General features: G+C 40.4%; 1 protein-coding gene and 1 long non-coding RNA gene across 2 annotated transcripts in view; one reads left to right on the top strand and one right to left on the bottom strand.

The window, feature by feature from the left end:
• The window catches only part of LOC146472442 (alpha-catulin-like), a 30,984-nt gene extending 20,656 nt beyond the window's left edge, over positions 1 to 10,328 (bottom strand). The window contains exons 1-6 of the mRNA XM_085119785.1: positions 10,134 to 10,328; positions 9,588 to 9,956; positions 7,558 to 7,677; positions 3,915 to 4,004; positions 2,973 to 3,137; positions 1,140 to 1,349 (exon numbers count right to left, since the gene is read on the bottom strand). Coding sequence (XP_084975911.1) covers positions 1,140 to 1,349; positions 2,973 to 3,137; positions 3,915 to 4,004; positions 7,558 to 7,677; positions 9,588 to 9,956; positions 10,134 to 10,211 — 1,032 coding nt within the window. The 5' untranslated portion in view covers positions 10,212 to 10,328. The remainder of the gene's footprint in view (positions 1 to 1,139; positions 1,350 to 2,972; positions 3,138 to 3,914; positions 4,005 to 7,557; positions 7,678 to 9,587; positions 9,957 to 10,133) is intronic.
• LOC146472441 (uncharacterized) overlaps positions 1 to 21,545 on the top strand; it is a 113,776-nt gene that overhangs the window by 64,242 nt on the left and 27,989 nt on the right. The window lies entirely within an intron of this gene.

Genomic DNA, 21,545 nt, shown 5'->3' with positions numbered 1-21,545 from the left:
CATTACATGGTGGATCATTTATGAGACATGCTAAGAAACATTACTTTTCACCGAGCAATCTTGGAAAGAAGAGTTTATTATTTTCCTAACATGGAAAATGCAGTTTGAAATGGTTAAATTTTGCAACAAAAAACACCTGGATGAAAAGTGAACAGTTAAGATGAAGAAATTAAATTAACCAATAAATTACCATGTAACCAATCAACTAAGGGCCTCTTCATATGATCCCGGTAACCGGGATGGCTCGGTAAGCGGGATGAATTTTGCAGTCCGTTCATATGGGAAATTTCATCCCGGTTACCGAGATGAAAAGTGGTGACGCGGTCAATCGAGCGTGACATTTACCGAACAAGCCCGGCAAGAATTTTTCATTTTTTTCGGTTCTACAAACCTCAAAAGTATAATATCTTTATCTCTTCTACGAAAAGGAATTATTTTGAACTAAAACATCTCAGAAATGAGCCGTAATAATCAAATCTATCCGTTCTAAGACGCGAATGTTTGGTTATAGACTTCATCCCGGTAACCGGGATACCGTGTTCATATGAGAAATTTTTCGTCCCGGGCTCCCGAGATCTCGGTCGCTGAAACCGAGATCTCGGTAACCGGGCTGGCCCGCCTTCTCATATGAACACATCGAATTTTTTACAAAAGAAATAGGAATGAGGCGAGATCTCGGTAAGCGGGCTAGCCCGGTCAACCGGGATCATATGAAGAGGCCCTAAGAAGGTATTATGTAATTCACCTGGACTGCAGGCAGAGCAGTGAAACAAGAAATTATTTGCTACTCATCATGGTAACAACAATTCTCAGACTTTTCCCTGACTTTTTAATGACCAAAAACCAATTTTTACTGAGCATTGAAGAGCAATCCTTTGGCAACAAAGATGATGATGAAGTTACAGAAAACTCTTCCTTCATAAATGCTTTCTGGAATGACACTGATTTCCTTTGCTAACAAGGAAACCTTTTCACAAACCTGGTGGCAAGCCAAAAATAAAATTCTCTGCCTTTTCACTGACTTTGAGGTGGAATTTAGCATTTCCTTGACTCGATACAGAATTCCTTGACTTTTCCTGACCTTGAAAAAATTTTGTTTTCCCCTGACTTTTCCCTGACTGTGGCAACCCTGCTATTACCTTGTTGTCTTTGTGTTTTTCCAAAATTTCTTTCATTATATCCTGCGCATTCTCACATAGGGCTAATATCCTTTCTCGTTTTTCTTTCCTTGTGTGAGGAGAGTCGATCACAGACTGCACATCATCCAGGATCTTTGCAAAAGCTTTTTGGAATTTAATCTTGCATTCACTGTCATCGGGAGAACTTTGTTTGTAAGCTTCCAGGATACTCTGTGAATTAAAGAATAGCAAACCTTGTTACCTAAGTTTAAAATAAAGTGCTAGCTGTTGGAAACACGCGGTGTTCAGTACTGAACACTGGTTATAAGAGCAGTACCTAGGACATACATCACTTATGGGGAAACTATTTGCTTACCCAGTGGAACCATCTCTTAGCTACAACCAGTGACAATAATTATGTTGTTAACGCCTATGTCGCAAATGGAGGTTGGGTGCCCAGGAGCCAGGGGCTGGTACCGCCAACCCAAACCCAGGTAGGTAGAACACCCCATAAGCCAGGAGCCCCACCCACAACCCAGCCCCTACCCTAGCACCCGTCACAGTGTGACTAGAAGCTTAGTGGAAAAATAATAAGTATATAAGGCAAAGAACTAACCCTAACCCTAACCCTAACCAACCCCCAACACTAACACCAATCCCAAACAATAACACCTAACACTACCAGGAGGGGAGGGAGGGAAAGAAAAGCCCAACAAAACGCGATAAACTAACCACGCCACGAAAAACGCTGAGTAGAGTAAATTTCCGAGCACATGCAAAGGAGCACGCCTAAACCGCAAGAGAATACCGCTGACCACGCAACTGCCCGCAGACCTGAACCAGGCCCAAATAGTAATGTAACAACAAACGTCCATACGCTAATGTGCCACCAGTTGCCCAAACTATACGCCAATAAACGCTTATGCCGCGCTACGCCATGCCACCAAGGAGCAAACTTGCTCCAAGTCGTTTAAGTTAAATTACATTTAACCCTATTTAAACTTTCGCCTTGATCGCGTCTCCCTCCCTTTCCCACCATTCATTGTTGTTTGGAAAATTGAACACGCCTGCAAAAGACGCCACGTTCCTTGCGCTATTCAACATTTCACAAGGGGAAAGAGGGCGAGCGGTCGAGCCAATAATATTACGGCAATTTTTTGTAGCTCTAGCTGTTGTAGGATGCATCAAGTAGGACAGGGTTTTCATAAGGAGCCAAGAACCATCCAAATGTAAGGCACCACAAATCTCAGACACCAAAATCCTTCTAAAACTTCAGAACCTCCAAAATATAGCCCCACAAACGGACAAAATTGCCTGATTTAAGCTGTTAGCTTATCAGACATGAGGAAGTGTGTTTCATCTGAGTTTTAAACACCGAGAAGTGCGTTGAAAAAACAAGGCGCAGCCGAGTTTTCTGACCAACTTCGAGATGTTTGGAAATCGGATGGAACACTGTTTCAAGTGTTTGGTATGTATAGCTTCTCAAGCTCAAGCCATTTATAATTCTTGGTGAAATTCAAGTTTATGATAATAATTATCATAAAATTTGATTAACTTGAATTGAATTTAGTTGAATTGAAATGAACTTATTAAGACCACATTTCCAAACCTTCCCCACAGTAGTGATTTCCTTTGTTTTCTCTTCACATATTATTAATGAATTTGAGAAGCTGTTTTTTAACATCAAACCCACAATGGTAGGAGACAAGGGCTCTCACCACTGGCACGCCATCCCTGTTCCCCTGAGCTGTGAACCATGCCACTGCCATGCATTCTTAGTCCACTAAAGGACCACCCCCCACTGGAATTTTACCACTATTTTCCTTACAGGTAGCTGACACTAGAAGAACTCACTTCAAACTGTCCAAGATCCATAGCTAATCCTCCATTTTCCAAACACTCATCCTTATGCTCATCTTGAACAACAGATGTAATCGTTGCCATGGCTTCTCTCATCTTCTTAAAAACACCTTCCCTGTTTCCCTTGGCAGACCTCGAGTCTGGATGCCGTAGACATGTCTGTAACAAGAAGACTGGCAGTGAGCTCTGCTGCTAGTGTAAAAATTCTTGTTTACTCTTTCATTAACGTGGTTCAACTGAAACAATAATATTTTCCAATTGCAAGCTTAGAAAACACTCGACTATAATGACAAGGTCAGAGTCTCAACTTAAACCTACAGGATTGGCCTTCAGTCAAGCTTATGACGCCATGATTTTGGTAGCAGACTCCAGAGATGTATTCTTGCTGCTCCTGTCTTGTGTTTACTGGATAGAATCAGACTAACATTCTGTGCAAAGTCTTTGTTGGATTTGCTCTCACACAAAACCTAGCTATCCAGTTAAGTGTAATTTTGAAGAACTTCCTTTTAATTTATTTTGTGTACAAGCTGCAGACTTTAAAGCTCTGGAATTTTATTCTTGGGAAACATAAAAAAAAATAAATGAACATGCCACAACCTCCTAGACCAAAAAGGAAAGACAAGGAGTTAACAAAGTCTAGTGTAGACACGAATGTTTAGTCTATCAGCAGAGTTGATATAGGTAAATTGGCCGCCAAAAAGCGATTCAAGATTCGATTTGTTAGAGCGATTCACGAAGGGCTAACGCTTGAGACATCAGCACTCGAATCTCTACGGTGGCCAAATTACCTCAAGTTATCACCTCTGTTGATAAACCAAACATTTGTTTCTATTCCCCACAGATCCACAGTTTCTTAAGAAACCAACCTTCTTATCTACAGTAGACAGACTGGCAGAGTATTTAACTTTATTTTAAGTCATTTCAATCAAACATTACCTTTGATGTTGTCAGCAACATCATGGTTGACTTTTCCAATATCGACCTTGCTGCTCCCATTTCAGCTTTAAGAGTGTCATCCTTTAAATCCTGCATATTTAAAATTCACAAATTAATATGGTTAATTGCCTTACCTGTAATTTGATCACTGGTAAGTTACGAGTAATTGAAAACGGGTGAGATAACTCATTCAAATCTCCTAACCTCTCTTAAGTTGACACTCACTCTGATCCCAGAGACAAACAAATGTTACATTTTTAACCTGCCACAAGTGGACACCTCTCCTAAGTGGACACCCAGTCATGGTCTCACTCACATGTTCAAACACTACGGGCCAGTCATTTAAACAAAGTCTAACTTTGGCGGCAGCTTTAGATAATCAGTCGGCCTTAAAATCTGTTTATAAGTGGTTTAATTAAAGTAGATAAATAGTTTTCTAGTCTGGTATGCAAGCCTTCTTGTTACTGTTAGCAGCAGACAATGTTTAGATAATTGAAAATGTCTTAGAACGTGGTTTTGTTAAACACCATCTAAACTGTCTTTTAATAACTGACCCTACATTTTTAAGCTCCCATGAATGGACACCTCCTTTAGGGTCCCAGTCACAAACAAACAAGCGGACACCTTTAGTGGACACCCACTCATGGTCCCAGATACATACAAACACTACATTTTTAACTTTCCATAAATTGGCACCTCCCCTAAGTGGACACCCAGTCATGGCCCCAGCCACATACAAACACTACATTTTTCACCTCCCACAAGTGGACATGTACCTCTCGCAATTGGACACTCAGTCATTGTCCCAGCCACATACAATACATTTTTAACCTACCATGAGTGGACACCTCTCTTAATTGGACACCAGGTCATGGTCCTAGCCACATACAAACAATACATTTTTAGCCTGCCATAAATGGACACCTCTCCTAACTGGACATTTAGTCATGGTTGGCCACATACAAACAACACCTTTTTAAACTCCCCTGAGTGGACAGCTGTGCTAATGGACACTCAGTCATGGTCCCAGCCACATACGAACACTAAATTTTAACCTCTCCTAAGTGGACACTCAGTCATGATCCCAGCCACATACGAACACTAAATTTTTAACCTCTCCTAAGTGGACACCCAGTCATGGTCCCAGCCACATACGAACACTAATTTTTTAACCTCTCCTAAGTGGACACTCAGTCATGGTCCCAGCCACATACGAACACTAAATTTTAACCTCTCCTAAGTGGACACTCAGTCATGATCCCAGCCACAAACGAACACTAAATTTTTAACCTCTCCTAAGTGGACACTCAGTCATGATCCCAGCCACATACGAACACTAAATTTTTAACCTCTCCTAAGTGGACACCTCTCCTAAGTGGACATTCAGTCATGGTCCCAGCCACATACGAACACTAAATTTTAACCTCTCCTAAGTGGACACTCAGTCATGATCCCAGCCACATACGAACACTAAATTTTTAACCTCTCCTAAGTGGACACCCAGTCATGGTCCCAGCCACATACGAACACTAATTTTTTAACCTCTCCTAAGTGGACACTCAGTCATGGTCCCAGCCACATACGAACACTAAATTTTAACCTCTCCTAAGTGGACACTCAGTCATGATCCCAGCCACAAACGAACACTAAATTTTTAACCTCTCCTAAGTGGACACTCAGTCATGGTCCCAGCCACATACAAACACTAAATTTTTAACCTCTCCTAATAGTACACTCAATCATGATCCCATTCACATACAAACACTACATTTTTAACCTCTCCAAAGTGGACACTCAGTCATAGTCCCATTCACAAAACAAACCCCACTTAGGAGAGGTTAAAAATGTAGTGTGCACGCTCAGGCCTGTTCGAGACGTCACTTCCGAGTGACAACTGATTCAGACAGCATACTTCTGCCTAACTTAATTCACCAAATGTTGTACAACAGAAGAATTCTCCACAAACATGTGGCTGATCAGGTTTAGCTATGGCTAGATAACATTACAAAAATAGAAAATAAACTTTATCAGTCAGAGTTTGTTTGACTTTTTCAAATAAATTTACTTGTAAATTTCAACTCCCATGTCAGGAAGAAAGCAACAGGTAAAAAAAAGAAAGATTTATGCCAAAGTGAGCAATTTTCTGTAGATGAACCACAAGGCTTTAAAAATTAAAATCTAAAAGATGATACTTGCGAGCACCAAGCGAAAGTCGTGCTTGGCACTATTTCACAAATTAAAACTACATGTGTACACTGGTCCGAGCATGGCTGTGGGTCTTTGAGCATAATACTGTAAAACAGTGAGTAATTTATGTATCAGGTTTAGCACAAAAGAGTAGCAGCATAAAAATTGACCGTCACTATAATGTTGCATTCGGTGGCAGACCAATGATGCCTCCCAAATCAAATTACAACTGCCATGTCAAACTGATTCTGATGACACCCTTTTCCCAGCCTTAATTGATAAATTAGGTTTGGCACAAAACTGGAGTGTCATTGGGATCAAGCAGGTGTCCACCTGTTGACAGACATCCCTCTGAGAGAGATGTCCACGATACCGGTATCCATCTAAAATAGGTGTCCATCTGAGGGTAGTTTCCACTTGTCAGAACTGGCAGCCAAACTGGTCAATAGACCTTTCTCCAAAATGGCGGCAACAGGTTTGAATGAGTTAAAATTGAACTGAATGAAAAACTGATACCAGCACTGGAAAGAGCACCTTAACTTTAGTAACCTTGCAAAGTTTCAGCATATTAGGTGTTACATCAGCTTAGGAGATATAAGATGAAATTTGACAAATTTACAGATGTTTGTATGATTGGGGGTATACGTCATACCCCCCCAATCATACAAACGTCTGTAAATTTGTCACTTTTCAACTTACACTTTCTCAGCTGATATTACACCTGATATGCTGAAACTTTGCAGGGTTACTAATGTAAAAGTGCTCTAACTTTCTAATGCTGGTATACCTTTTTTAATTTTAACTTATTTGAATTTTGGGCCGCCATTTCAGAGAAGCGTCTATTTAACAAATAGATTCCATGTTGCCATGCGTCTGTTCAGTAAAAGATCACAGATGATATCAAAACATGGTGCGCCTCGTGTGTCACTGATGTTCTTACCACATTTTGACGCCATCTATGATCTATTACTGAACAGACGCATGGCAACATGGAATCTATTTGTTTTATACAATAAAAAAGCAAAAGTTGTTAATAGTGACGTCATCTATGCGTCTGTCCTCAAATAGATCATAACTAAAAACCAATCAAAATGCGTGTAGAATTTGGCTTGTTATATAATCATAAATGGAATGTACCTGATTTGAAGGATAAGTTTTAACCTAGTCTTTCCAATTTTCTTCAAAATAGCACATGTACCATTTTCGGAGTGATTATTTTTCAAGATTTGAAGCACTGTCCCTTCAAAATGAGGCATTCAATTTACAGACTAGCCGGAAATTCCAGCAAATGGAAAGCGCTCTAAGAGAGGTCATCATCTTATTAACATGTCTATTTTGAGACCTTTCCCTCTTAGACAAATATCTATGTTTGAAAGGTGTTTAAACCTTGGAGATACATCCATCCATCTTGAAGAAGTGTTCATTTTGAAAAACAGTAGAGTCAGGAGGTACTTACATTTTGTCTGTCTCCTGATAAATGAGCTAACTCCACCATATCTGATCCAAACTGGCTGAATGCTTGCACAAAATCTGTGAATGTGTTCACACCTTCTAACTCCTTCAATCTGTCATCCACCTGGGATTTACAAGCAAAACATTTATCAAGTTTAGGTGGAAGGAACAAAATGCTTTTGTCACAAAAGATGGTACGGACCAAATGAAACAACAACAGTTACCCACCAAAAATGCTACTCAAAAAATGAATTTGTATCCTTTCAAAATACTTCATAATCTAAAATGAATATCCATACCCCACCCCCATCCCCCTCATAGAAGAGATTTTTTTCTTAAACTCTACCCATCCCCCTTGAAAATTCCAATTTACATTCATGCTCTACTTTAAATTTGGCTATTTAAACCTCCCCAGGGCTCCCCTCTGGAATTTTTAATCCCTACTGTGGGGGTATGGATATTTTCTAGAGCTACACAATTCTCTATAGAGATGTGGTTCAACTAACCATTTGTCAAACTTAGGACCGTCTTGTATAGTGAACTTATAAGCAGCACCACAATGGAAAACTGCTCAACATGTTCCATTTGAAAGGTCACACTTTAGTGTAGTTCAAGATTTACAAACTTCAGAGTCAGAAACACCTTATGTAGTATCGATGATCAATAAATAGCACTGTAGGAGGTAGTGATTAACAGGTTTCATTTGAATGGTCACACTTTGAAGTTCATAAATGGCTTCAGAAACAACCACATTACAAGCAGAGTTATACTCTGTGAGTAAACAGGAAAAGTTATTAAATTAATTTGTAAGTGCAGCAGAGAGTAAAACCCATGACGTAATAAAGAGATTATCACTGCAAGTTGGAGGTATTGTAATACCCAACGTGGATTAAAGGAACGATCAACATTATTTGTTTCACACACCGGTGTGTAAATTACATGCATTCAAAATTCGTCAACACAGGCTGTCAAGCTGTTTGTAAAGAAGTTAATGCCATCCGGTTCCAGAAACACACACACACAAAAAAACAGCAACCTTTGTATATATTTTACAGCTTTTGAAAACGTATCAAATAATCTTTTTGCCGGGAAATAAGAAATGATACGAAGGATGTTTTGCAGATTGTGGTACTAATTAGATAGAGTAAACAAACTTTTGGTTTCCAAAAGGTGTTCTTCAGCTGTTTGCAAACAGTTTCTGCGTGGATTTAAAGGGACAAAGATGCGCCTCTTTAAGTTATCACGATGTGTTAAGTTATACAAACAGGGTAATCCAATTATTCAATATTCTCTAAAAGGTGTATAAAGTTGTGGTTGCCAAAACGAACATCAATTTGCAAACTTCAAAACAAAGGACATCTCTTCTGTTAAGAGGAAACTGAAGTGCGAAATCTGTGTATGATTGCGAATTAATCATTTCGCAATCGATCTTTGAATACTTTTTTTCAAACCGCCCTTGCATTCCAATGATTCATTTCAATGCATACCAACATAACTACAACCTCTCAATTTACATGCATAAAATATTTTTCACATGCATAGATAAGGTTATATTTTGGCAACACAAGGCAAAAAAAACTTAAAGTAAAATAGCTCTCTTCCTCTTGAATTTAGCCAAAATGAAACTAAATATATTTACCACAGTCTGGTGACCTTTGTGAGAAAATCCATACGGTAAAACAAAACGTTTGGTAGAAATTTAAGCTTAAATTCAATCAGGAAAGTCATTTAGAGGAAATCGACTGAATAAAAGATTTCGCCTTGCAATGCTGTCTGTGATGCCAGAATTCAGAAATAAACAAACGCTTTCCATAGATTTACTTGAAAATACTACAAACTTCATGTGCTATTGAAGAAATGAACTTTTCCCGACCAGGATTTTTTGTTTAAACACTTGTGAAAGTCGAAATAAGCAACAGAATAAACAACGTTGAACAAGTGATATTTCAATTAGCAATCTAAGTGCATGCCAGACACCTAGACGAACCCTCGTAAAGTCGAAATCTTCAATCCCAAATCTAGCATATCCTTTACCTTTTTGACAGCTTTCAGAAGTCTTTTTACAACAACAGAGTCTGCGATGATTAAAACCCGTGTAACGGCTGACAACAGCGAGCGTGCAGCTCGAACCATGCCATTTTTATCGGCCGCAATTACGCCGTCATCGCTTCCAACATCCACGGCTGTGCTTGTGAGATTAAAAATTGCTTCACCTGACTTTTTCGCTTCTTCACATGCCTCTCGCATTTCACCAGCGACATCTTCGTTTTCCTCTGCGATTTGCTCGCCAACACTAACGAACCGGTCGACAGCAAAAGCCACAACTTTGCCGATTTCATGTATCGCTTTTCGAGCTCTTTCAGACTTGCGTCCATGGTCTTTGTGGTTTACAAGGGTTGTTATCTACGAACAAGAAATAAAAAACAACATATGTTACAGACGACTGGAAAGTGAAAGTCTTAGGAGTTAAATAATAACTCAAATAACACCACAGATGAAACATAAATAAGTTTTTCCCTTCAATAGATATTCATGACAACGTTACTCGTGCGGTCACAAAGCGACGAAAAACTATCCTACCTGAGTCACTAACGGTACAAGCGTTTGCTCTACTGACTTGCTACGAATTTCCAAGTTTTTAGAATCCCACGCAGCCATTTCAACTGGGGATACTTGCCGCTAGAAGCCCAGAAAGGCTCTTTTAGATTTTAACCCAACTCAGCTCGCCGCCATATCGACTTCCGATTACAGAACACTGGTTCCTTGCGGTAGGTGTCAATCAGGATTTCACGCATGACTGCCCACATCAATGGCTTTGATACAATGCATATTTTTGGCGCCAATTTCCTTTAAAAAGTGTTTCATCGCAAAATTAGCGCTTACAATAATTTGATATCTTTCCGAGTCCTCGAAGAAAAAAAAGTCTTTTATACCTTTACACCGCTAAGGAAAAATTTGGTTGGACTTCGTACGATGTGTGAGTGCAGGCTTGCCTCTCTCAAGCCCATGAGGAGCTTTAAATTTGGCGGTTGTTTTATTTTCGTACAAACTAACTAAATCTGTTTCTTAATCTTGGAAAACTTAAAATGTTTATACTTTCAAAATTATCAAAAATTGAATTTTTGGTAATACATTTTGTGCAGGTAAAATAGTTTTTCGGGTCCGAAATCTTTTCGGGAGCCTTTGAGAATGCACAGATGCGGGCTCGATCATGGTAAGAGTCGTGTATGGAGTGGAAAAATATTTAAAACACTTCCTTTTCGTTTCAGTAGAATATCATTTAATAATTAAAGAAGACCTTACTTAATAATAACGATAATCTTAAACCCTTTATTCTGCAAAACTCACCTTGACCGATGTCTTATGGCTCAAGCGCTTAGATCTGCAACAGTACAGAAGAAGCTGATTTTCAATTGAGGTCAAATGTATAATGATATATATATTGAATATGACGTTTAATACTGATACAACATTTCTTACCTCATCAATACTATTTCAAAACAAAATAATATCAATGCTTTTAAGAAGGCTGATTTCGGATCTATTTATATTGTTTACGTTGGGAGATTAATATTATGCTATCGGCGTCTCAAAGCTTTCAATTCAAAGTGGGCGGAATCTGGAAAACGGTCTGAGTAACGGATATGGCTACTAATTTTGGGTCAATTTTGAATATTGAGGTATATCGTTTTCCGCCGTTAAAAAGCTAAAAGAAAATTCGGGAAAATGATGATGAGAAAAATAACTTTCCGGCTGTTTTCCTTGATTAAAGGCTGGGATTGGCCATTCCGCAAGAGCAAAGGGATTTCGAAACGAAGCGACTTTTGTACATGCTCCCAATTTTGTTCTCTCTCTTCTCGTCTGCTCGCACGTCATGGCGATTGGCGAGAGATCATGGTTTGCACTCATGTTTTCAGTCTTGCTCATGGACATTCTGTGATAATAATTGGTCACGTCAAGTTTTCGTTTTGCCCCGTTTTAGTGTTCTAAACCCTTCCGTCCGTCTCTAAATCCTATTAGATTATAATAGGATCAAGGAAGTGAAAGCCGCGAGGTCACGCGATTTTGTGTATCAGCGAACGGTTAATCCTTCATAAAAATCGCAAACACATACAGAAGTTTTCAAGCTCTTGTTCCCTCGTCAATTTTCCGTGCCTCCAACCCGTGGCAATCATGACCCTTATCTTGAACCCGCTTTGACGTCGAGTGCCTTGAACCCGCAAAGTGACTGGTTTCTGTGATTTGCGTAATTAAACCGCAAAGACCTCAGTTCACCACCGGCAACATTTCATCTCAAGAAAAATAACCAATCCCGTTTTCCGTTATGACAATTTTTTCTGGTTTCCATGCCAGAAGCCCGGTGAATCATACCGCTCTTAAATTCAAGTAAAGTACTCCGCGCTATGAGTTCGACGCTAACTTCTTATTGACGCCCCATTAAGGGGTCTTTTCGTCACGAGTGTTGTTAACGATTTGTTAGTAGAATTAGTAATTAGTGGTGGTGACAGCTTTTGCAATTAATTTTGCTTACAGCAGTGCACTTAGTTTTAGGTAAAGCTTGCGGTAACTGATTAGTGACAAATAAATTAAATGAAAAAAAGATGGGGTCAGCACTTTGCGGCCCAAATGTACCGCATTCCATTTATTGTGTAGATCATTGTATCCCAAATATCATAGGTTTTTACAGATCATACTACAATTTTTCTTCCTAACATTTTAGGGAGGCAATTATTGGCGATTTCCTAGAAAACTGTTTTTTTTTTTTTCACGGAACTTTAAAATAAGAATAAAAATATTTTGAGGGAAAAATTAACAGTGGAACCGGGCCACTTTGTAGGAATTCAAACGCCAAGCAGCCAAGCCCTAATAACACGATGGTGCTGCCCTTGTTCGACAATTGCGCGGTAGTCTGGGCTGAGCTGTGGCCTGGGTAGTAAATCATACTTAGATAACCTTAATCGCCGTGCTGCATGTATAATCGAGGGCCGTTCTGTTGGGTCCGACGAACTGCTCACCGTATTCAGTTGGCCCAATCTGCAAGCACGCCGAGACTACCTTAAATGCGTTCTCGTCTATAAATGTATCCACGGAATGGCGCCTGCATACCTGCTGACGGAATTTAAGCATGCTCACCAAATCCACGCCTATTACACCAGGCATCGTGACCAGTTACGACTGCTCCGAGCTAAAACAACCAAGTACCAGGGAAGCTTCAGGATTAATGGTGCGCGTGCTTACAATTCTTTACCGCGTAATATTAGATCAGCAACTGACTTTAGTATGTTTAAATCCCTGGCGAAACGCCACTTCAAGCGCCTCTGAACGGAATCCTATTAATAATAGTGCGTCTCTGTGTATTTTATTAGTGTGCTATTTTGTATTGATTTTCTGTTATTTGTTTATTTCCTATTTAACCAGGACTCTGTTTAAACTAGCTATGCTAAACCAGATTTCCTGTATAAATAAAGAAATAATAATAATAATAATAATAATAATAATAATAATACTGATCAGGAGTTTGACTTAAGTGGTAGGGTGATTTTTGGTGCATTTACTTGTATACGTTGTTAAAACCGCTTCTGCTTTGTTGTTAGAGTTAATATCCGCGGTTAAAGATGTTAGGATTAATAAAATAAATATGCGTATAACAAGCATCAGCCGAACATTGTAGTGACTTTTTTGGAAAGACCAAACATTTTAGTGGGAAAATGCAGCATTAACAGCAGTAGCTGATCCAAACCTTCACGGCAGGTACGATTATGAATTGCCACGTCAAGTGACAGGTTGCTGGCCGTACAGTAGAACCAAGGTAGCTGAAACGTTAAGTGACCTCCAGTCTGTACACCTCTAGCACCTTGTTTTCGATGGTGGTGCAGGAAGTCCTTGGACCATGACGTTGGCTTTCTTTATGCTGACAGTGGTCAGCCCAAACGTGCTGCAAGAGTGAGCAAACCTATTGACAGGCTGCTGGAGACCTTCTGCTTTGTGCGAGGTCAGGGCGACGTCGTCTGCAAATAACAACCCTCTGCGTGATGAGAGCTGTTCGGACCTTGGTCTTTGCATTCAGACAGGACAAGTTGAATAGCTTCCCCTCACTTCTGGTGAGCAGATGGACTCGCTCGGCAGAGGTTTGAAAAGCAATGTTGAGCATGCACCCAAGATCACGAAGCTAAGGGCTCTGATGACACACCGTCATAGCTGACAACAACAACAACAACAACTTTTATTTAAAACACGGTGGGTTTTAAAGCTAATACAGCTTATGGGGTCGTGTAATAAGCAATTCAAAAATTATTAAAATTGAATGTGGTCAGTAAAAGGTGAAATATGTACAATAAAAGAAATAAACAGAATAATTAAAAATTAATGAAAAACGAAATCGCTGTTAATTCGGGGACAGCCCGTTTGTGGTGACTCTTCATTGAAGTTCAGGTTTCTGAGGGCGTGAGACTTTTTTGCCCTTTTGGCATAATCCCTGGCGCTGACGGCGGATGGTTCTAAAAGATTCCATACAATGGATCCTCTGTAAGAAATGGAGTTTTTCATGTAATAAGTTTCAAAACGTTCCCTTCCTGTCCTGGAGGACAACCGGTCAGAACCGATCTTCTCCAGCATCAGGTAAAGACCACTATCACTAACGAGGTCAAACGCTTCGGTAAGCCCGATGAAGGCGATGTATAACGACGTCTACCCTTCTCGGCATTTTCCTTGAAGCTCAGAAAAAGACAAAATTATGTCAACCGTGGATCTCTCCACACTGAAGGCACCCTTAGATTCTGGGTAGATGCGGTCGGCGAGAACTTGTTGGCGATCCAGAACCACGCGAGCGATCGAAGACTTCGCTCACAATGTTCAACAGGGAGAACCCCGATAGTTGTTGCAGTCGTAGCGGTCACCGTTGTTTTTGTACAAGGCGATGATTTGGCGTTCCGCATATTCCGGGATACCTTGCCTTCTCTCCAACAGAGGCACAGGAGCTCGTGAAGTGATTTCAACAGGGCTGGTCCCGCATTTGATGATTTCAGGGGGTATGCTGTCTTAAACTTGCATGCGCCTTGCCACATGACAGAACATCGGATGGCTTTACTGAGTTCATTAGGTTCGGAGTCCAGTTTCACCAGGACAAGCACTGAGGTCCTCAATGACGTTGAGCGCGTCTTGGGAAATTGTGTTTTCTCTGGAGTATTGGTCGAGGTAATGTTCGACCCCTCTTGCCATTTGCTTGCCCCAGTCTGTGATGACCTACCCTGTTTTGGATTTAAGGGCACATACTTCTTTGTTGGTTTGCCCGTTGACAGCTTGATGCCCTTGTTGAATGTGCTCTGATAGCTGAAGCCATGAGTAGTTAACGGAGTGCTGTTTGCTGGGCCTTGCTTCGAGAAGGCAGCTTTCAACTACGAAGCAGGTTTTCCTGATTTTGGTCACAATTTGTGGTTGATCAGTACACTGGCATTGATGACTGGCTCCATCACTGTGATGTTAAGCTCAAACCAATCTGCACTGTTCTTTCTCTCTTGCCGCACGTTAGGACTGTGGTTACTGTAGATGGTATTGCGAATTGAGTTCCAGCTGTCTTCAGCACTCTGCTTGTGGCTGCTGGTCAGTGTTCCTTCGAGCCAGTCTAAGAATTTTGTCTGGGTATGCCCTCATGCTGGTGATGATTCGCTGCTCTCCTTAAGCTTACTGCTTGAGTAGAAACAAGAGTCCGCCATGTTTTTCAAAATGATAGTTAGGGATTGGTAGGAATGTTTCGTTATACTTTCCGTACTTTCCGCTGAAATACAGTTCCCGATAGATAATTTTACATTCATCTCATATCGACCAATAGTCATGCGAATCAACTACCAAACATCCACGCAACGCGCATTGTCATTCTATCCGCGGAAGACTGGTACAGTCGAAAAATAACCTGAGGACCGTTTAACAAAATGTTTACCTTTGGAAATAAATCTTTCTTGGCACGCAACGAAAAGGATCACATCAACAGCTACAATATGTAAAAACATTAGGAAGAAAAGGTAATTAACAATATATACATTGTTGTGAAATACAATAAAAAATACAGATGAGAGAGGATTGTAAAGAGAAGCACAGTTTTGTATTCGCCATTGTAATATAAACAACATTTTTTTCTGAAATTCCAAAATGTTGCGTTTCGTTTCGAAACATCTGCAAGTGTATCAAAAAGCATCAGCACCAAGCACCAAGCACCAAAAATCAAGGGAGCCGAGAGAAATAAATAACAGTCGGTAGCAGTATAAACTGGGTGTTTCCTTCCACTAAACAGATTTCTCTTATAATTGTTAATGAAACCACCAAAAAACTAACTTTTTTAAATAAAAAAAGCAAAAAATGGACCATCCTTTAAACTTAAGTTCATGTCTGCTCAACAAGCGAGGTTCATTTGCATGAAGGCAAACACGGTCTTACATCACAACAGTCCATATTCGATTAACGTATAGTAAACTATCAGATGCTTTCTCAACTGTGAAAGTGGTATACTATGATACTGCTGTTCTTTCTCAATCACATAGCAAATTGCTCCTCTTCTTGTTTGTTTAAACTTGGATGGCTGGTTGCTGTTTTCCTCATCCGATGATGTTGTTACGTAATCCCACTGCTCTCTTTTATTGCCATTCTCTTTCTCCTTTGTTTGTGATTTACACTTTTGTGATCCCTGTGTTCCATAAAATGACGACTTCACTTGTGGCCTGGAGAAGTATAGATCATGTTTGTTTTTAAGTCGCTCCATGACTTTGTGCTAGACTTACAGGGCTCCTACTGTAATAGAGGACTTTCTTCTCTGTTTTTCTCAAACGGCCGTGTTGCAAAATAAATGCTTAACTGCCAGAAATCTGTGCATATCTAGGAGGCATGATCTGAGATATTACGTTTAACCAATAGCAACTCAATATTTTCATTACGACGTGCATTTTCCTAATTAAATTTACATAAAGGTTTCCAATCAGTCTGATGTGCGTATGCGCGCACTGGTGGTCAATTCTCCTCGGGGTACACCAGTGACAATTGACCTGACGAGTGCAAATTTACGCTGCCCACTCCCCCAATACAGCTAAATTGTCACGCCGACAATTTCCTTATCAGTCGTGAGCTTTTCCGTTTTGCTTCGACCAAAGTCCCTCAGCGCCACCGAGGACAAAAGGACTATTGTCTAACGGCACAATGCCCAAAGTTGAGCCGGAACAATAGACCATTTCTTGATACGGGGAATCTTGAAATATTCAGTTTCACCCTCGAGGGAATCAGTGTCGCAATCAGCGGTGTGATAGGCTCTGGTGTTGCGGATGCTGTTGAGGGAGTCACGCTTAGTTGATCAGGTCTTGCTGATGCCAGGGTTTTGAAGTGGGTTGCCTCCACGATACATTGTGATATGCCTTATTCCCGGGGCCTTATACTGCTTTCTTGGGTGTTGTCTCTCGCCATGTGGCGAGACTGGAGTGGCCTCTACAGGGCGCAAGCCTGGGCGAAAGCGTATGGAAACCTTGTGCTGCCCAAACAACAGGTTCCCCGCCCTCTCGGCCACACCGATGAAGTCCATGAAAATGCACAGCATCACACTTGAAGCCGGCTTGGCTAGGGGGTGGTGAAAAATAGACAGCCGACCGCCTTAGGGACTCCACTCCGGATTTTCACTCCAGGTTTACTTCCGAGGTCTTTCCCCTGAGGGGGTGTGCCGCAAGGCAAAGAGGGTTTGAAATCAGACTGTTACCTTCTCCGAGATGCATAGATGAGCGGCCTTTCAGTCCTTTCAGGTTAACCAGCCCCATCTCGGAGTACCCGAAGCAACTTAGTTGGTAGAAGCGGTTCCGCCAAGCTTAGAGACTAAACGTTTGGATGCATGGGACCACACGACGCAAAATAAACTGTTCTGAATACGTTCCGTTGCCGGATCTCTTGTAGTAGAAATGTACATGCCAGACGTCACTTTACGTGCAAATAAACCAAACTGATTGCAGAGCTGACACTACGACAAAGGGCTCATTTGGCCCAATATTTCAACTAGTACAACTAGGAGGGGGGTGAATAGCTAGGTTCGCGGATCGACGGTTTTGGCCTAAAAAAAAGCGCACGGATTGCGGACTTTTGCGATTAATTAAGCGGATTCGTGGATTGATAAATACACTGGATCGCGGATCAGCTGCGAATTTTGGCTCAAATTCCGGACTCTGTCTGTCTAGAATTTCGGATTGTGGCCGGTCTTTGTTGGAGGTTTGTCGACTAATTTTTCAATTTTGGCATTTTTCAGATATACCACTCATTCTTTTAGATCTCCATGTAGACATCTGAATGCAGCTTTAGAGAAACTACTTTTCTGTGTCAAACTAAACCCTACGTGGTCAAAAAAGCGAAAAAATACCCCAGTCAGAAACACAACCTAGAACAGATCGAAACTGGATCAACACTATTGGTTTTTTTGAACGAGCCAATGAAAAAAGAAGAGCTTTCGATCCTACCGGTAAGTACAAATGTGGCAACAGATTTATCGTTGAATCATTCAAGAAAGATCACCTTGTAGCGGCAACTGATGAGGTCCACTCAAGGACCGAAACTCGAGTCTTGCCTAAGAAATAACATTGCAGACATTTGCCTAAAGTAACTACTGCAGCATGTCCTTGACGCTTACAAGACAGTTGCTGGCTGTCTAAGCTTTAAATATCTGTTGGATGCGAGATAAGACAACAGAACGATATAGGTACATGTCAGCTCTAAGAACGCAATACCTCAAGTGTTGAGGCCACAAAGGAAGCAAGCTGAAACCACTGCAAGAACCCAAAGTCTTTAACAAAAGCCCTAAAGCTAGCGTACAGAACGGGCATAACGAAAATAATACAAACGGCTCCGAGGTTCAGGTTCAGGTTCATTTATTTCACAATATTTATAAAATTAACAAAGAAAGAAAAGTATAGTTACAACAGGTGATTACAAGATAAAATAATTACAGTACAGATTATAAAATGTGTGTGGTGCCCGTGGTCAAAGTAGCAAAGGCTTTCTAGTTAACCACCACCTACTTTTAAGTAAACAAAGAAATGACACTGAGCTTTATTGGGATATAGTAGAAAATGTAGGAAATGTTTGTAGAGCCTAGGATTAATGTACAAGAGCGAATTACACCGAAAACCTCCATTCAGTAAATTTGAGTATTTTCCTTCGTGATCAAGATTAAAAGGTCAACACCATTCAGCAGAGAGATCTCACCACATTTTGATCAAAAAGGAAAATCCCCTCAGAAACGTACTCGGGAAAGCACTGTTCATAGGTCTAAGGTACATTTTGCGACCAGCGGGAGTCGTGTTTGGCCTGTCACCTTTACAAAATATTAAAAGACAAAGAAGATTTATACTATAGCAGCGGATTCGGATTTGGCCAAAACCTCCCCTCAACTAGTCTTCTTCAGGGCCAGAGTTACAATGAGAAAAACTAACGGCTCTTAAAAGGTTTAATTTGAACGTAAACCGTAATCGTTACCATTTATGTTTACGTTCAAATTTAAACTTTTTAGAGCCGTCCTTAGTTTTTCTTATTCCTCCTATTCCCCCTATTTTATTTAACTGCACAGAGGTAGTGGCCAACACGAAAGCCTTGCTCCTTTGGCCACTACGCACTTTTTCCGTAGAATGTATAATCACTAAATAAATTGCTTCGCACGTTTAATTTTTTTCTTACTATAAATTATATTGTCATGATTTCGTCGTAACTGAAGTGTGAATAAAATTGAATTGAATTGAATTGAATTGCATTGTAACTCTGACCCTGAAGAAGACTAGTTGTACTAGTTGAAATATTGGCCCAAATAAACAAGCCCTTTGCCGTAGTGTCAGCCTTGCAATCAATTTGGTTTACTTAGAGACGAAGCCCGGCACACACATGAGAACAGGCCAGGAGTTTGGCTTGGTTGTCAGAGGAATTTTGAGACGCACGCCTTATGGGGGCACTTAGGAGACAGCGGGAGCTTATCCGCTACCACCCCCGGCTACGATAACCTTTTCATAACTGGAACCAAAAGAAACATGACTTATAAAACTAATGCTGAAACCAATACAAACTGATATAATGTTAGTTTCTGTGAACACTGTGGGTCAGTTTATCGGAGATATAAATAGAACTGATGACGGACCGCGCCATCGTCACCTCGGTGCTTGGATCCGTCAGGCAGCTTGCTGAGTACTTCTGCTCGGATTTGAGGAGTATTCCCTGTCACTAGAAAGCACCTACAATTGTTTTTTGGCTGATCCAGAATCTTCTCTGCAAAATCATTGACGTAATGATTACTAAACCATAGAGTTAATTTTCTTATTGTTTTGCATGCGGGAATCTTTGTCACAGCCAAAATTAACTGTCCAAGTCTCGTGTTATTGATTAATCTGACCTCCTTAAAGGTAACTGAGAACACCAGTCAGCTTATGCATGCCCGTATAAGGCGAGGCCAGCTAGAAAATCACTGAAATCTAATCAGTTTTAGTTTGAAAACTCGCCGGTTCACCTCGACTGACTCAGTAATGTTATTGTGGTACTCAGGCCTTTTTGTCGTTGTACTTTTTTAGAAATTAATTCTTTTATAGGTGAAAACACATTAGACAATATATATACATCGCAGTCATCAACAAACTAAATGGACCGAACTTTTTTTTTCATGTTTTCGGAAAGGTCGTCGTTATCTCTATACATAACCGCGTATTTTTTTTTTATTTCTTTACTGGTATCGAATTCTTACAAATAATATTTGACCTGATTTCACACAAAACCACGCAAAGTTATTGCGTGCTTGCTGTAAATCCTGTAATAATTTCTCGGCAAAATATGTGGCCTCAAACTGAGATTCAATGGGATCATCATTTTCTTTGTCTTTAAGTTCTAGAAGCCGACTGAGCTTGCGTGGGTGAATGGTCGTAAATTCCTTTCCGATTATAGTCCAGTTCGGTAATTTTACCCAGGTGAATACATGCAGGATTTTAAATCAGTTTACTTTGTTCTAGAGTTCACATGCCGTGTTAAACAATCCACCACTCAAAAAGTCATTTTTGTTAGAATTATTTTTGACGCGGTGCGAGACCAAGATGCCAATAATGGAAGCTTGCGTTTGTTTCGACAAAAGCTCTGCGAGAAAGCGGAAATCGATGGATCGAGAAGCCTTGTGTCTATCTTTTGTTCGATGACTCATCCACTTCATTTACCGACGGAATAGTACTGATTCATTTCTCATCAGAAGTTGTGTATTTCCACTCCTATCCGACTCTCTCCGTCTTCCTCCCTCCCCCTCTCTCTGAACGGGACAGGTTGAGAAGTAAAAGAAGCGACCAAAAAGTGAGACGAGGGGCTTTGAGGAAGTCGAGCTTTCCATCAATACTCCGTCCCTTTATCGAAAAGGCAATCTTGGCTCCAGATAAAAAAAAAAGTATATTACCCGGCGTCACCTTAGTAAAAATGCCTCTTTATAGAAGGAAACTGAGAAAAAAGGTTCAGGTGAGCCAGGCATCCCACGTTTGCGGGAACTGATTTGTACATGAATTCTCCTGCTGTATATTCGTTATGTTTGAAGACCAGGGCTAGGGAAAATTTAGATCTTAAATGTTTGTTAATTTGTTAACATTGGTTCAAGAGTTCAAGTCAAGCGGAACGTTTTCCGACCTCAGTATGTAAAACTGTGTTACGCTGTGGTTTTCAATATCACTAACGTACGTCAATTGAGGTTATCGGCCACACAATAGAAATTATGCTTTTCGAAAACGTCTCGTTACAGCTAGGTCCTCGTTTCCGTGGGTGATTAACTTTTTCCTTTTGATATTAAACTTGTTTTGTTAACTGTTTGGAAAACACCAGAACAACCAAATATGGACGCAGAGCAGTACTTGAAAAGTAGATTAGAATTAAGTGTTTTGATCATAGACAGTCCTATATTGTATTCAGACATCTCGAAATTTATGTCTGATAAATTTGTCTTTTGTTTTTAATCCCTTTTGGTTCTTTTAA

This window comes from Pavona decussata, unplaced genomic scaffold, assembly GCF_977016875.1.
Source record: "Pavona decussata unplaced genomic scaffold, jaPavDecu1.1 SCAFFOLD_100, whole genome shotgun sequence".
In the NCBI taxonomy this organism is placed as follows: domain Eukaryota; kingdom Metazoa; phylum Cnidaria; class Anthozoa; order Scleractinia; family Agariciidae; genus Pavona; species Pavona decussata.
The sequence above is the reverse complement of the archived record's forward strand: the minus strand, read 5'-3'. Positions and strand labels throughout refer to the sequence as shown.